The sequence below is a fragment of the Arachis stenosperma genome, chromosome 2, assembly GCF_014773155.1.
Source record: "Arachis stenosperma cultivar V10309 chromosome 2, arast.V10309.gnm1.PFL2, whole genome shotgun sequence".
Taxonomy (NCBI): domain Eukaryota; kingdom Viridiplantae; phylum Streptophyta; class Magnoliopsida; order Fabales; family Fabaceae; genus Arachis; species Arachis stenosperma.
In genome coordinates, this window is record NC_080378.1 from 28,669,719 (window position 1) to 28,683,801 (window position 14,083).

At 37.1% G+C, this 14,083-nt stretch overlaps 3 protein-coding genes across 3 annotated transcripts; 1 reads left to right on the forward strand and 2 right to left on the reverse strand.

The window, feature by feature from the left end:
* Nucleotides 1-367: 367 nt before the first annotated feature.
* LOC130962747 (uncharacterized) lies at nt 368-1,375 on the reverse strand. The gene has a single exon (XM_057888918.1). The coding sequence runs from the start codon at nt 1,373-1,375 to the stop codon at nt 368-370; it is 1,008 nt and encodes a 335-aa protein (XP_057744901.1).
* A 4,028-nt stretch (nt 1,376-5,403) lies between these two features.
* Nucleotides 5,404-10,128, forward strand: LOC130961336 (26S proteasome regulatory subunit 4 homolog A). Its single transcript, XM_057887163.1, has 6 exons — nt 5,404-5,982; nt 7,413-7,658; nt 8,225-8,394; nt 8,619-8,835; nt 8,964-9,104; nt 9,868-10,128. The coding sequence occupies exons 1-6, from the start codon at nt 5,500-5,502 to the stop codon at nt 9,949-9,951; spliced, it is 1,341 nt and encodes a 446-aa protein (XP_057743146.1). The 5' UTR covers nt 5,404-5,499; the 3' UTR covers nt 9,952-10,128.
* An 895-nt stretch (nt 10,129-11,023) lies between these two features.
* LOC130960365 (probable prefoldin subunit 4) lies at nt 11,024-13,427 on the reverse strand. Its single transcript, XM_057885745.1, has 4 exons — nt 13,337-13,427; nt 12,980-13,075; nt 12,767-12,877; nt 11,024-11,730 (listed from the first exon to the last, which is right to left on the reverse strand). The coding sequence occupies exons 2-4, from the start codon at nt 12,986-12,988 to the stop codon at nt 11,470-11,472; spliced, it is 381 nt and encodes a 126-aa protein (XP_057741728.1). The 5' UTR covers nt 12,989-13,075; nt 13,337-13,427; the 3' UTR covers nt 11,024-11,469.
* Between the last annotated feature and the right edge of the window lie 656 nt (nt 13,428-14,083).

The following is a 14,083-nucleotide window of genomic DNA, read 5'->3' on the forward strand; positions in this document are numbered from 1 at the left end:
AAACCCGGTTCTTCGACAACCAATCAAATCCCAAAATCATCTCCAGCCCCACCATTGGTAAACAGATCAAATCGTGTACAAAGTCTCTACCCTCAAGCTTGAAACCTACTTGTCTACAACCTGACCTAGTCATAATTGTTTGATGCGGAGTATATACATGTAGATCAAAAGGTAACTCTGATACTTTCAAGCCTAATTCCTCAACTTTAGCAAATGAAATAAACGAATGCGAAGCTCCAGTATCATATAATGCAACTGAGGATTTATCACCAATTAGACATATACCTTTCATCAAAGGATCCGCCTTGGAAGCATCCTTGGCATTCACAGCAAAGACTCGACCTTGATGCTGACTTTGGCCCGCATTCTAATTCCTCCCACGAGGGCAATCCCTCGCAATGTGGCCAGGTAACCCACACTTGAAGCAACCACCTAAACCAATCTTACATGAGTCATAAGGGTGAAAACGTCCACAACGATCACAAGCTAAATCCAGAGAACTCTTACTCTGATTTCCTCTTCCTTTAGCATACTGAAACTGATTCTGATTGTTCTTTCTGAAGCCCCCTTGGCCTTGAGGAGTATATCCCCCTCTTTTGAAGCTTTGTCCTCTAGGATGAAAATACTTGCCACGCCCACGACTAGAGCTCCCTCCATGAGTGTCCTTAGATGCCGCCACTGTCTTGGCATACTCCTTCACTACCCTTGCTTTGTTCACCAAGTCGGAGAAGATACGGATCTCCATAGGAGCCACAGCAGTCATAATGTTGTCCTTCAAGCCCCTTTGGTACTTAATGCATCTCCAGCTCTCGAAAGTCTCCGGGTCACCCTGACATACCCGAGAAAACCTACAAAGCTCTTCGAACTTGTTGGTGTACTCTGCCACAGACATGAAACCTTGCTTCAGCTGCATTAGCTCCATCTCCTTTGCTTCCCTTGCAGACTCAGGAAAGTATTTCTTGTAGAAAGCCGTTTGGAACACCTCCCATGGAATGTCGGTGTTCTGAAGCTGTAGCAAACGACACTCAGCTTGCCACCAGGGTTGGGCCTCTCCTGCTAGCTGATAAGCGGCAAACTCTACATATTGATTGAGAGGAACATGTTGCGCCTGTAAAGCACGCTCTATAGCCTGGAACCAGTGGTCCACTTCAATAGGATCTGCGGATCCTCGGAAAGTTGGAGGATGAACCTTGAGGAACGTCGCCAAGGTCATCGGAATTCCTCCTGTGTTATCGCCGTTACCCTCAGCATTATCATTGGTATTTCCTTCGCCATTCCCATTTCCGTTGCCATTCCCAGTCGGTTGGCCCAATCTCTGCACTGCTTGCAGAGTCGCAGCAGCATTAGCTTCCATGGTGTTAGCGAGATTCGCCATCGCCGCCATGAATTTGGCGTGATTGTCAGCTGGTTGCTCATTCCTACTTCCTCGCGTACGCGTTCGACCTCGCCCGCGAGTAGCCATGTAGGATTCCTGTCCACACCAAACAATAGATATCAAGGTGATCAGTCTCAATATCAAAAGTCTAGTGCTTCAATTATCCCAAACAGGCACTCACAAGCAAGCATGCTATGCATATATCAAATAGATAACCTAATAGCATCAAAGAAAAGACACACAGAGTATGCAACGAAGCACAATCGGTCCATCCCTCAGGCTCACGAGGACGAACCGCTCTGATACCACTAAATATAACACCCTAATTAGCCTAAGCCTTACCTCGCGTCGTAAAGCCAAGGTTAATCAGAGATTACGACAATTCTAAACTGATACATAATATATATATATATATATAGAAAGAATAGTATAATCTAGAAGCCCGATGAAAGATATAGCTCAAAAACAGAATTTCGAAGCATAAACGTACTAACGGAGCTACTAGCTTAAGGCATAAGAAACAGACAAGATATAACAATAGATAAGTATATAATATCATAGGGAACTAGCCACGACTCGCGGAGTTTAAGTCGGCTAGCCATATACTGATATACAAAACCATACAGTGAAAACAGCTTATACAAGTTTTGTTCTCTCAAATACATGCCTCTAGGCAAAACAAAATACAAAAGGAGAGATGTATAAACAAAATAAACTAAAAAGAACTCCAAAATGATCCAAGATTCTCTGCTCCTGTCACCAACCAAAACAACTCACCGAGGTGGGTTGCGACCTGCATCTGAAAAATACAACAACAATATGGTATGAGAACCGGAGGTTCTCAGTATGGTAACAGTTCCCAGTGATATAGAATATAAGACCCCGGGACGCCAAAGGCAATCCTAAGCTTCATATCCATCACAAGATTCAACTTAAAGCATTCTAAAACATTTAAGCATAATATACCAACTTGACTTAAATAAACCAGGCTATCTATCTTAAGGGATTTCTATTCTAACCAAACACCGCTGTCCCACAGCCTTCACCAACCGATCCTCCATGCGATCCCATCGCCACCGCCTTCCGAACCTCCTCAATCCCAGCAGAAAACACAGATAATGTTCAAAGCAAGTAAAGCACAAGTAGTAACATATATAGCAAATAATTCAGATAGCAAGTAAGCATGTTATTCAATTAGGCAAACCATTACAAGTAAACAAAGCATACAAGCAAATAGGAAATGCATATGATGAATGCCTGCCCTACTGGCTGTGATATCACATTGTCGGTTCAACTGCCAACCCGACACATCTCCATGGAGACGTCGCCCTTCGGATTTCTCATATGGGAACCCCCGAGATATAGTGCCCGGATCACTGTCCAGGTACCGGCGCCTGCTCGCCCTATAGATCCGAAGGGATGTGAGCGGGATATTATTGCCTCAGACCTCACATCTCAACGTAAGCGGGATTAACCACCGTCCTTACGCCGCCGCCGCTACCTCGACAGGCGGGATTAACCACCGTCCCTGCCAGGCGCATAGCGTCTCAAAATATCATGTAAAAATATTATTTCAGTGATTTTCAAAATTATTTTCAGCATACATAGATCCATCACATCAATCCGAGTCCCCGACTCATCTCAACCATTGTCCCTTTTATAACTCAGTTTCCAAATACCAAAAGTCCATCATTTCTCATCTCATATGCCAATCATCCTTCACCTAATATCAAACCATTCTCAGCACGCCAGAAACCTAGACCTCCGTTTTCTAATTTACCTTAAAATCATGTACTAGAGCCCTTAATTTATATCCCATGTTCTAATATTCAAAACTAGGCCCAAACGTCTTAAAATAGTGTTATAAAGGCTTACAACTTTGTTGGGAAGGCAAAATAGTTGAAAACAAATAAATTTTTGAGAAACGGGATGTGTGCACCCGCACATCTTTGCAAAATTTCAGATTTTTAACACCAACTTTGAATGATCATAACTTCCTCTACAAAATTCTAATTTTCACAAACTTTATACCGATTCAAAGAGTTTTCAAAGATCTTTAATTCTAAACAAATTTCAATAAATTTCGGAAACCGAAGAAAAAGTTATGATCGAACAAAATTCACCAAAAACTCAATTTTTCCAAACTTCACAATTACCACCCTATCTCACCATACCCATACCAAATCATACCAAACCGTCCAAAGCTCCATTTTTCATCAAAATGTACCTGTTATAGCATAATACATCAACCTCACCACATTTACCTTCTCATTTCATTATTCTCAATTCCAACATCAACTATATAACACTTATGATCAAAATCACCATAAAACCCACCATTTCATAAATCATAACACTACAATTATCATAAGAACCAACTCCCAATCCATACAATCATTCAACATCATCATATCATTATAATTCATCACAATCAACTCAACATTCGTCAATTCATCAACATTTAACACACCAACCATCATTTTAGTTCAACCTATCCTATTGGTCACTAGCCTATGTGTCCATGAATATTATATACTACATAGAGGAAACCGAAACCATACCTTGGCCGATTCCCTTTATGCACCCAAACTCAAAATGAGCACCAACAAGCTTCCAACCACAATCCAAGCTTTCAAATCCACTCCAACAAGCACAAATAAGTTCCAAAAGCTCCCAAAGCCACAATAATCAAACTATATACATATAAATCACCACAAACCAACCTAGGGTTCAACATAAGCATAATCTCACAAGGGTTTAAGAGCTTTTACCTTTCCCAACAGATTTGACAACACAAATCCAAAGCTAAGCAAGGATTAGAGCAAACCTAAACATCCAAAATCACAAAAACCCATTTAACCCAAAACTCTAATAAAACCCGAAATTTTGAAGAGCAGAACTGGAAGGATTTCGTGATTACCTTGAGGGTTTCTTGGATGGGTTTTGTAGAGCTCTTCACAAGGAACGCGTAGCCGCAAACGGTGCGGCGATCGGAGCTCTGTAGCTCAAGATATGAGCTTGGGAAGTTTGAAGTGAATAGTAACAATGGTGGAAAGCTCTCACCTCTCTCCTCACTTCAGCTGCTGTTGTGTTTAGGTTATGAGGGTGAAAGTGGCTGAAATGGGTTCATTTAAGTGTATTTATATTTTGGGCTTGGACCCAATTTGGGCCCGGTCCAATCCGTTAGCGTTTTTAGCCCGTTTGGCCTAACTTCGGGCCAAACCTTTAAAATAAATGCCCGGTTTTCTATTCCTAATATTTTTCTAAAGTTTTTGACGGTTTTTCACTTTTTATTGTGCGGTACTGGGCAGACTTGAACCGGTTCAACCGGTTCAACCGGTTCAACTGCCGGTTCGTAATTTTTCACAGTTTTTCGTAGAAAGCACATTTTCTGACTCAAAAAGACCCACTGAGTCCAAAAATCACCTTTAAATCCTCAAATTCTCTCTCTAACCTTTCGGAATCTAATTTGGGCAATTAATTCACTTAATTAACCGATTGATTAGTTGCGGTTCTTACAGCAAACGGCAGCTACATCGTTGCAGAGAGGAAGCAAGCGGACTTCTCTGGGGCGTGGGATTATGGAACCTATCTGGGAGAAGATGAGACTGGTGTGGTGGAACTTGGAAGAGAAATTAGGGTTGAAGTGTGGTGGCTGGTGAATGAGGGAACTGAGTCTCGCTGTTTGCATAAGGGGTAAGGTAATTGGGTTACCGGGTCAGCTTGTAAGTGGGTTGGGTTTGGTTTTTTTTATCCATTATAAAAAACTGTTAAAAACCTAACCGATTTGACCGATTTACCGGTTAACCACCCGTTCGACCGATTTTTTTATTGATTTTTTACAGATTTGTTTTTAGGATCAACCGGACCGACCTAGTAACCAGTTTCCAATTAATCCGGTTGAACCGGCCGGTCCGGTCCAATTTTCAAAACCATGTTTCCCTAAAAGTTTTTTTTTTTTTTTTTTGGCTTAAACAACAAGTTACCACAACAATTGAAAATAAATAATAGAAAGTTGCATTGGTTACTCAAAGCATATTTTCTTCTTCTTTGGGGACGCTACTCTCTTCTCTCAGCTTCGTCCTTTTCCACCCAAAAAACAAAAAACCCTCAAAACCAATCTAATGGGGCAAGGAACTCCGGGCGGCCTCAACCGCCAGGGCATGCCGGGTGATCGTAAGCCGGACGGCAACGACAAAAAGGACAAGAAATTCGAGCCGGCGGCCCCTCCCGCCCGCGTGGGCCGCAAGCAGCGGAAGCAGAAGGGACCCGAGGCCGCGGCTCGCCTTCCGGTTGTGACGCCTCACACGAAGTGCAAACTCCGATTGCTGAAGCTGGAGCGCGTGAAGGACTATCTGCTGATGGAGGAAGAGTTCGTTGCGAACCAAGAGAGGCTGAAGCCTCAGGAAGAGAAGGCCGAAGAAGATAGATCAAAGGTCGATGATCTCAGAGGTTCTCCAATGAGCGTTGGGAATCTTGAAGAGCTCATTGACGAGAATCATGCCATTGTTTCGTCTTCGGTCGGGCCTGAATATTACGTTGGGATCTTGTCGTTTGTTGATAAAGATCAGTTGGAGCCTGGTTGCGCTATTTTGATGCATAATAAGGTTAGGGTTTTGCAATTTTTTTTTGTTTTGTTTGCTATTTCGTGAAATTTGGCTTACTTTTTTTGCTTTCTTGTGATATTGAGTTGCGCAATTGTCTAGGTTTTTGGTTATTGGATTCGTAGTTTTTGTTTCGAGTGAGTAATCGAAGCTCGGTGTGATATTGGCTCTAGGGTTTCGTTGGTTTTTGGTTGCTATTCCCTGAGAATTAAGTTGGTACTCAAAATTGTCTAGGTTTTGAGATCAACAATATACCTATTTCGATTTTCTAGAGAGTAATGAAAATTATTGTGACCGTTGCTATGGGGTTTGCTATTCTTTGTTGTGAAAATTGACTCCCTAGGATTTGTTTTAGATAATTGCTGTTTTTACGTTCAAATCAGTAATGCTTGCTTATTATGAAATGTGAAGGTAGCTGTGGTGTAAGTCACTAATTTAAGGGTTGGTTTGGTAAAACTTTTCGAAGAGGTGCACAAGCACCTCATTTTGCTTTTGGTAAATTAAAGAGTCCGAGTGCTTGTGCTTGCGGCTTTTAAAAGTTAGGGGTGCTTTCAGAGGAAGCTTTTCAAAGCTGACTTGGGCTTACCAAATTCTAACACAATCTTCATATATTCTTTATTTTTCAACCTAATCTTCACAAATTTCAACACAAATAAATTTAGGATAAAATAAATTTTTATGATATTTATATAAAATTTAAAGTTAAAAAATAAAGAGTTTATTTATTATGTTTATGTTTATTATGAATTTTTTATTTTAAAATATTATATGAAATTTTAAAGAATTTGAAAAAAGAAATTATTTTTCGTTATAAATATGTTTATTATAATCTTTTTAATTTTTAAAAGCTGTTTTACCAAACATCATTGTGGTGCTTGTGCTTATTAAAAGTCATTTTTAATTTCATTTTACCAAATGCAAGTGCAGCTTTTAAAAAGCTGTCTTTAAAAAACAGCTTTCATAAGCCACTTTCAAAAAGTAAAAGCTTTATCAAACCAAGCCTAAGTCATGTGCACTTATAATTGCAATTTTGATTTTCCTAGGGTAGAATGAAAATGAATTAGCAATAACTTGCTCACTCTATCATGAAGTAATAGTCATGTATGAAACGATTTTTAATGTTTGATGCAATAGACATTGGACATGTCCTTGTCTATCATTAGATTGTGTAATGTAATGTCTTGTTGATGTTTTAACAACTTGCTGGAAATATTTCAAGTTTCTTTTTGATGTATAATCTTGGATTGCCAGATATGATAATTTTTCTAATAGAATGCTTAGTGATAGGAACGTAACATGACTTGGAAGAGTGGAAGTTGATGTAACATAATTGTTTTTGGTATATGAGTTATACTTCCTTTGTTGTAGACTTGTAGTTCATATGCTTAAGTACAGGAGATGTGATTTATTTATTTATTTATTTTTTTCATCAGGTTCTTTCTGTTGTTGGACTTCTTCAAGATGAAGTTGATCCAATGGTCTCTGTCATGAAGGTTGAAAAGGCTCCTTTGGAATCCTACGCTGACATTGGTGGTTTGGATGCTCAGATACAGGAAATTAAGGAAGCAGTGGAGCTTCCATTGACTCACCCTGAATTATATGAAGACATTGGTATTAAACCTCCTAAAGGTGTCATATTATATGGAGAACCTGGAACTGGGAAAACCTTGCTTGCAAAGGTTTGTATTTATTTGTGTTCTCATAGGCTGATGGAATAGAGCTTGAGCATCTCCTCTTTGTATCTTATCCTCTCCATTTAACTCCCTTTCCTTTAAACCGAACATGTTATCATGCTACATTGTGGATCAGTATTCAATACTATGGAATTCCTGGGAATACTTTTTCCCATGTATATATGCACAAAAGGAGACTTCTGTCAAGTTTGTAAATCCTTGTTTTTAGGCATTGCTTTGCATGTTACTTGCAGGAAATTATCTTGTTCTTTGCTAGCTGTTGATCTTTGGCTTATAGGCACTGGAGAGAATATTTCTTTTGGAATTTTAGCATTTCATTTCATGATCTCTGTAAAATGAACTGGTGTTCAGATGTTATGATAAAATTTGTGTGTCGGTTTGATAATATTGTTCATATGCCATGTGATATTCAGCATAAACGTAGTTTGACCTGTGTGATATTATAGGCATTATCTGACCTTTACCTTTCATGTGATCTATATTGCTTTTAATGCACAAGCACATTATGCACTATAATTTTAGGTCTAAGGTAACGTGTTATCTGACTTCAGGCTGTAGCAAACTCAACATCAGCGACATTCTTGCGTGTAGTTGGTAGTGAATTGATACAAAAATACCTGGGAGATGGTCCAAAGCTAGTCAGGGAACTTTTCAGGGTTGCTGATGATCTTTCCCCATCTATTGTATTCATTGATGAAATTGATGCTGTTGGTACAAAGAGGTAGGTAATTGAAAACCCAACTTCTGGAGGGAACTAGTCAATTAGAATTCGAGAATCTCTACATCCTATGCAAGACTAACCAACTCTAGTTTGTTACTGTTTTGTTATGTTTCATTCACGATTTGACTTAGAAATGTATGACACATGGATACCTGTGCTTTTTAGCTTTTTGATCTCCTACAAATCTCTCACATTCATGAGATTATGTGTTAATGTGCTTACAGATACGATGCTCACTCAGGTGGAGAACGTGAAATTCAAAGAACCATGTTAGAGTTGCTGAACCAGTTAGATGGTTTTGATTCAAGAGGAGATGTAAAAGTGATTCTTGCAACCAACCGAATTGAGAGCCTTGATCCAGCTTTGCTAAGACCTGGTCGAATTGACAGGAAGATAGAATTTCCTCTTCCTGATATTAAGACAAGAAGACGCATCTTCCAGGTAAGCATGACTTATTTTTGTCAAAGCAACATAGAAAAAAGATGTTTCTGCTGATTATATGTGATATCTTAGAATGCATATTTTGCTTGATCATATGACTAAATGACTTCTTATGCTTTGAAATAAAGATACACACATCAAGGATGACATTAGCCGATGACGTCAACTTGGAGGAATTTGTTATGACTAAGGATGAATTTTCTGGAGCTGATATAAAGGCAATATGCACTGAAGCTGGATTACTTGCTCTACGGGAACGCCGAATGAAGGTTAGCTCTCTATTTGTGGTTCTATTATCTGTCTGATATAATTAGTCTATCTTTTTGGAACTGTGAAGTTGCTTGCCTTGACTAGCCAATTTTACCATGGTTGTATTAAGCATATGTAAACTGTAGCATAGTTTGTTTACTCCCAAGCTTAAACCGTTCTTTCTTTTGCAACCTACACTATCAAAGGTTCAGTTGGAGATTAAAAATGGAGGTTAAGACAGCTGTAAAACTGCCGCTAACATTTAGTTCGATTTAATTTTACTCTCAACGTTTATAATAAATTTTAATTCTACTATTACCATTAATATTTTTTATGATCAACAGTAAGTCAGTTTTTTCCAATTTTACCCTTAACCTTGACCCTCATTTCCCCATCAATCCCCTATCAGCACTACAACTCACCTCGCCCTCACCCTCACCCTCAACACCACTGCCTCTCCTTCTGCCCTGCCGCGACTCACCCTCACCATCACTGACATTGCCACCCTCACTGCTCATCCCCCACTCCGCTTAGTAAAATTCTTTTATCACTATAAGAGACTGTTTGAACTCTCTGTATTACAAAACAACCAAAACTGGAGATTTGGGTTCCTACAATTTTCCTTACAGGAAAGTTGTTACAGTTAATGAATCACTATTTTTTGCCTTTTTGTTCAATTTTGATTTATCACTTATCAAACGAAACATCATTTGTCCCCGTTTGTTTCATGGTTCCTCTCATTCTTATTGGAGTATGTTTTTTGTTTGATACATTCTTGTTCAGGTGACTCATGCTGACTTTAAGAAGGCAAAAGATAAAGTGATGTTTAAGAAGAAAGAAGGGGTGCCAGAAGGTCTATATATGTGAACTATCATTTACCATTATCTTTGCTGTTTTTATGTTCTAGCTCTGTGAGCATCATGTCTTGCGTTTTTACCATGATGTTGAGCTTTATTCATGTACAATTGCTTGGGTAAAGTTAGATCTGGAGGCTTTGAATCTTAACTCGCAATTGTTTTATTTCAATTTCTATGATTTTTGGAATTGTATTGTTTCATAGTCGTAGGATAAATACGTCATTCCGTTATTGGCATTCTTTACAGAGACATAGCTCTATGTTGCTGAATTTTTTCTTTGTCAGTTGGTTAATCATCGGATAAAACATTATACAATTATATCTACGCTGTCTGGTTTTGTACAATGATCTCAATTGATCAAGTCCCTGTGGAGTAAGATTGTTGGTAAAGTGAAAAATTTAGTGTCAGGGCTCTTAAAATAAGATAGTAAAATTTATATATAATGAAAATTATAAATTTAATTGTAATTAATTTATTATTTTATTATTTTACCAATCTCTTATTTCATTTTGTTGACCCCACAGAATACAGATTGATTATCACTAAGCAACAAAAACTTGTAGCAATCTAGATAGTCGTGAATCATTCCTACATAAGACATAATTTAACTCTACATATTTTATATCAAATACAATGCAGAAATTTAATTTAGTCTTAGTCTTTGTCTCTCGCTTTCTTTTTCAAATGTAACCTTAGTGACAATAGATTTAAGTACTTTATACAAGGTCCCAACTGTCGTCTTTGTCTCTCGCTTTCTTTTTCAAATATAACCTTAGTGACAATAGATTTAAGTACTTTATACAAGGTCCCAACTGTCCGACGTTCAAATTTGATTGTAAACAGCATAGATTTAAGTACTTTATATAAGGTCCCAACTGTCCCACGTTCAAATTTGATTGTTAACAGCATACACAAAAGTAAGGTAAGTTATTATTTTTAATCATGAAAAATTTAGTGCGAACAATTCTAAGTTTCTAACAATGGAAAATATAAAATATATATCCATCAAAGATTGGAATAACTAGACAAAACTAACCCAATCTTTTGATAGTTATCATGTTAATGGAAGAGTTCAAGTCCAATTGTTGAACATATCAATCAACTGAATTACTGAAATGAAACGACAATTTATATTTGTCTGAAAAGCGTACCAGTCAATGCTCGACACAATTTATTTTATTTTATTTTTTCAAATGACAGCCACTTCTATCTCAGCAAGATTTAAGAGTAATGTAACTAAAACACATGCCGCTCTCGCTGTTACTTATCCAAAGTGACAGATTTTTCATAGTCATAATCAACAAAGGTGATTAAAGATTTTCCTTAGGATCGATCAACTAGAGAAGAAAATGACAGAGAATAATGAAACCAAAGACATGCAGAAGAGGAGGTCCATTTCCACTAGATTACAACCAAGAAAATACTCTAAACATGAAATGAAATAAAACATGGGACAATCTGATTGAAAAATTCCCGAAAGTCCAATAGAGTTCAAATCAACCCAAAAAGACCTATGAACAAAAGGCTACTAATCCTCCTCAAGATTGATCGAGTCCTTGAACTTCCCATACAAAATCTTCTTCAGTTCAGCCATCTGAGCAACCACAGATTGTTTCTCCTCGTCAAGCTTTGTCAGTTTCTGGCTTGTCACCTCCTTCATGTTTTCTATCCTATTCTCGACTTCATCCTTTGGCACATGTGCAAAGACCTCACCTATTTGAAACCGAACCACATCTTCATCTGTGAGAATCAACTCATTGCTCGCATCTTCCAAATTATCATTTGTTTCCTGTAGAAGAAATCATCCCTTGCATTTGTATCACAACATCAAAAACATGCCAACCAGGGGCTTGCCTTTGCAAGAAGGTTGTATGGCTACAAAAATCAAACTAGGACAGGACTTGCAGAACAGAGGAGTTTATAAATTCCATATCTGATATACACAGTGTCACAACCAGTCATCCACATACTTAATTTTAGAGGATATATAATGTAATAAGATTGAATATATTTTTCCTCTCTACCATTTCATCTAATCTAATCGATTACTCAGGACTCTGTTGCTCTCAGTTTTGAATATTGGACAAACCGGCATGTTAGCCCATTGTTAATGAGTTTGAGGGGTAGGCAAAATGTTAAACCATTTTTCTTTTTTCTCTTTTTTCAATTAGGCCCCTCTCCATAAAACTCATCATTAATGTATTCTCTGCAAGGGTGTACATTATCCAGGGATAGTATTGAATGTCGATATTGATACTGATCAATCCAGCTAGGTTTCGTATCTACTATGTCACTCATAACATTCTTGCCAAATGAAAACCAACACAGTCACAAGTAAACTGCATTTTGCCCATAATTACACTCCAGCAGTACCCTTATATGTTCCATTTTGGTTGAGTAAAAAACTATTCTGGCCGAGGAAATATTAGGTTGCCGACATACTGGTTCTTACTTTGGGTGGATTGATCAAGTGGAAGAATCTTTTAGGAATACAGTTAGTAGTCATTGGGGGACCATTTTTCTGTGCAAATTAATCAATATTTAAAGATAAAAATGATGGTTTATTCTGCAAGGTCCTAGCTCCTAACTTATTATAGTGATGATTAAGGAATAAACTAAAACCCCACCCTGTAACTAAACAAGTAAATCAATGCATATCCTATGATTTCTTTTGTTCTTTCAATCCATTTCTACCATCAAGTTATAAACTATAAGGATGCATTTGAGTGCTTATTCTACTCATATACTAACAACTAAACTCAAAACAGAGCTAAATAAACAAAAATAGAAAAGAAAAATGAAAAGAAACAAAAAGATATGGTTACCTTGGCGATTTTGATCTCATCCTCGAGCTCATGAAAGCGATTGTTCAATCTTCCGAACTTATTGATGTTCTGCTGGTCCTCCCATGTCACTTCCGTGTCGGATCCTCCTCCCTTCAACGACGAAAAATGGAATATCATAAATTAGGAGGGAAAATAATAGAAAGAAGATTGCGATTCAAAGGAATATTCCCCGAAGCTAGGGATTTTTTTTACCTGCTGCATGCTATTGACTCAATTTAGGGTTTCCTGATTCCAATCACAGTATCGGCTTCAGTACCGCTGGGAGCTACTGTTGACAACTCTCGTTAACTAAAATTGGGGTGAAGATATATTAAACACAAAAATGGGATACTTTTTTCTTAATTAATTAAATGTTTGTAACAGTAATAAACACAAGAATAATCGAGTAAATTAGTATGTAATCATTCTTTTTTGCTTGCTTTTGTTTAAAATCTCGCGAAACTAAAAAGTAAAATTAATAAAAGAACAAAAAAAGAAAAACACAATATTGAAGAAGTTCATTTGATAAAAGGTTTTTGCTACTGTGAGAAAGCAATTTTTATTCCTTACCTGTTGAATGTACATGGGTAAACGATAAACGAACGCGTGTGGTGTGTGTTTCGATGGAGTAGGACAAAATATGCAAATTGTCTGTATTGCGTGCTGATAAAAAGAGATTAATAAAGCGAAATTGATTAATGGTTAATGTTATTAATTAAGATTGTGGGCTTTTTTTATTGGACTTTAAATATTTTTGTTATCTAGTTGGTCTTCAGTTGATTGTCGTTGGTTTTGGCGATAAAAATATTATAATTTATTTATTTCACATGAAAGTTAGGCTTCGGGAGAAAAAATGACTGATTTTCGATGAAGATGTGTGGTTTTTTTTGGAACGGATTGTACAATAGTGTTGTTTGTTAAGGAAAAAAAATAGTTGAACGACTTATAATTTGTTAAAGTTTATTTTTTTTTCAAATATAAAAGATTTGAACTCGTAATCTCTTAAATAAGTATAAAAAGGTTATACCATTTATTAAAATTTAATTTGAATTTTGGATAAAGTTGTAATGATATCAATTTTATGTTATGAATTTTATTTATTAGTATGTTAAATAGTATACGATGCTATAATTAGAAGAAAAAAGAAAATTATTAGTATCATAAAATAATTTAAGATTATGACTAAAGGTAATTGGAAGTTTTCACATTTAGAATATTGTATAGTTTAAAAAGTGCAAGAGAATGTATTAATGATATGATTAGATAATTAAAAAGTGCCTATGTAATTTTTTTACACACAGAACAATGTATGAAATG

Coding starts and splice junctions, on each gene's coding strand:
- LOC130962747 (XM_057888918.1), bottom strand. CDS start 1,375: ATGGCGAATCTCGCTAACACCATGGAAGCTAATGCTGCTGCGACTCTG.
- LOC130961336 (XM_057887163.1), top strand. CDS start 5,500: ATGGGGCAAGGAACTCCGGGCGGCCTCAACCGCCAGGGCATGCCGGGT. Junction 8,395..8,618: donor GATGCTGTTGGTACAAAGAG/GTAGGTAATTGA, acceptor ATGTGCTTACAG/ATACGATGCTCACTCAGGTG. Junction 9,105..9,867: donor TACGGGAACGCCGAATGAAG/GTTAGCTCTCTA, acceptor ATTCTTGTTCAG/GTGACTCATGCTGACTTTAA.
- LOC130960365 (XM_057885745.1), bottom strand. Junction 11,731..12,766: donor ATGAGATCAAAATCGCCAAG/GTAACCATATCT, acceptor TTTCTTCTACAG/GAAACAAATGATAATTTGGA.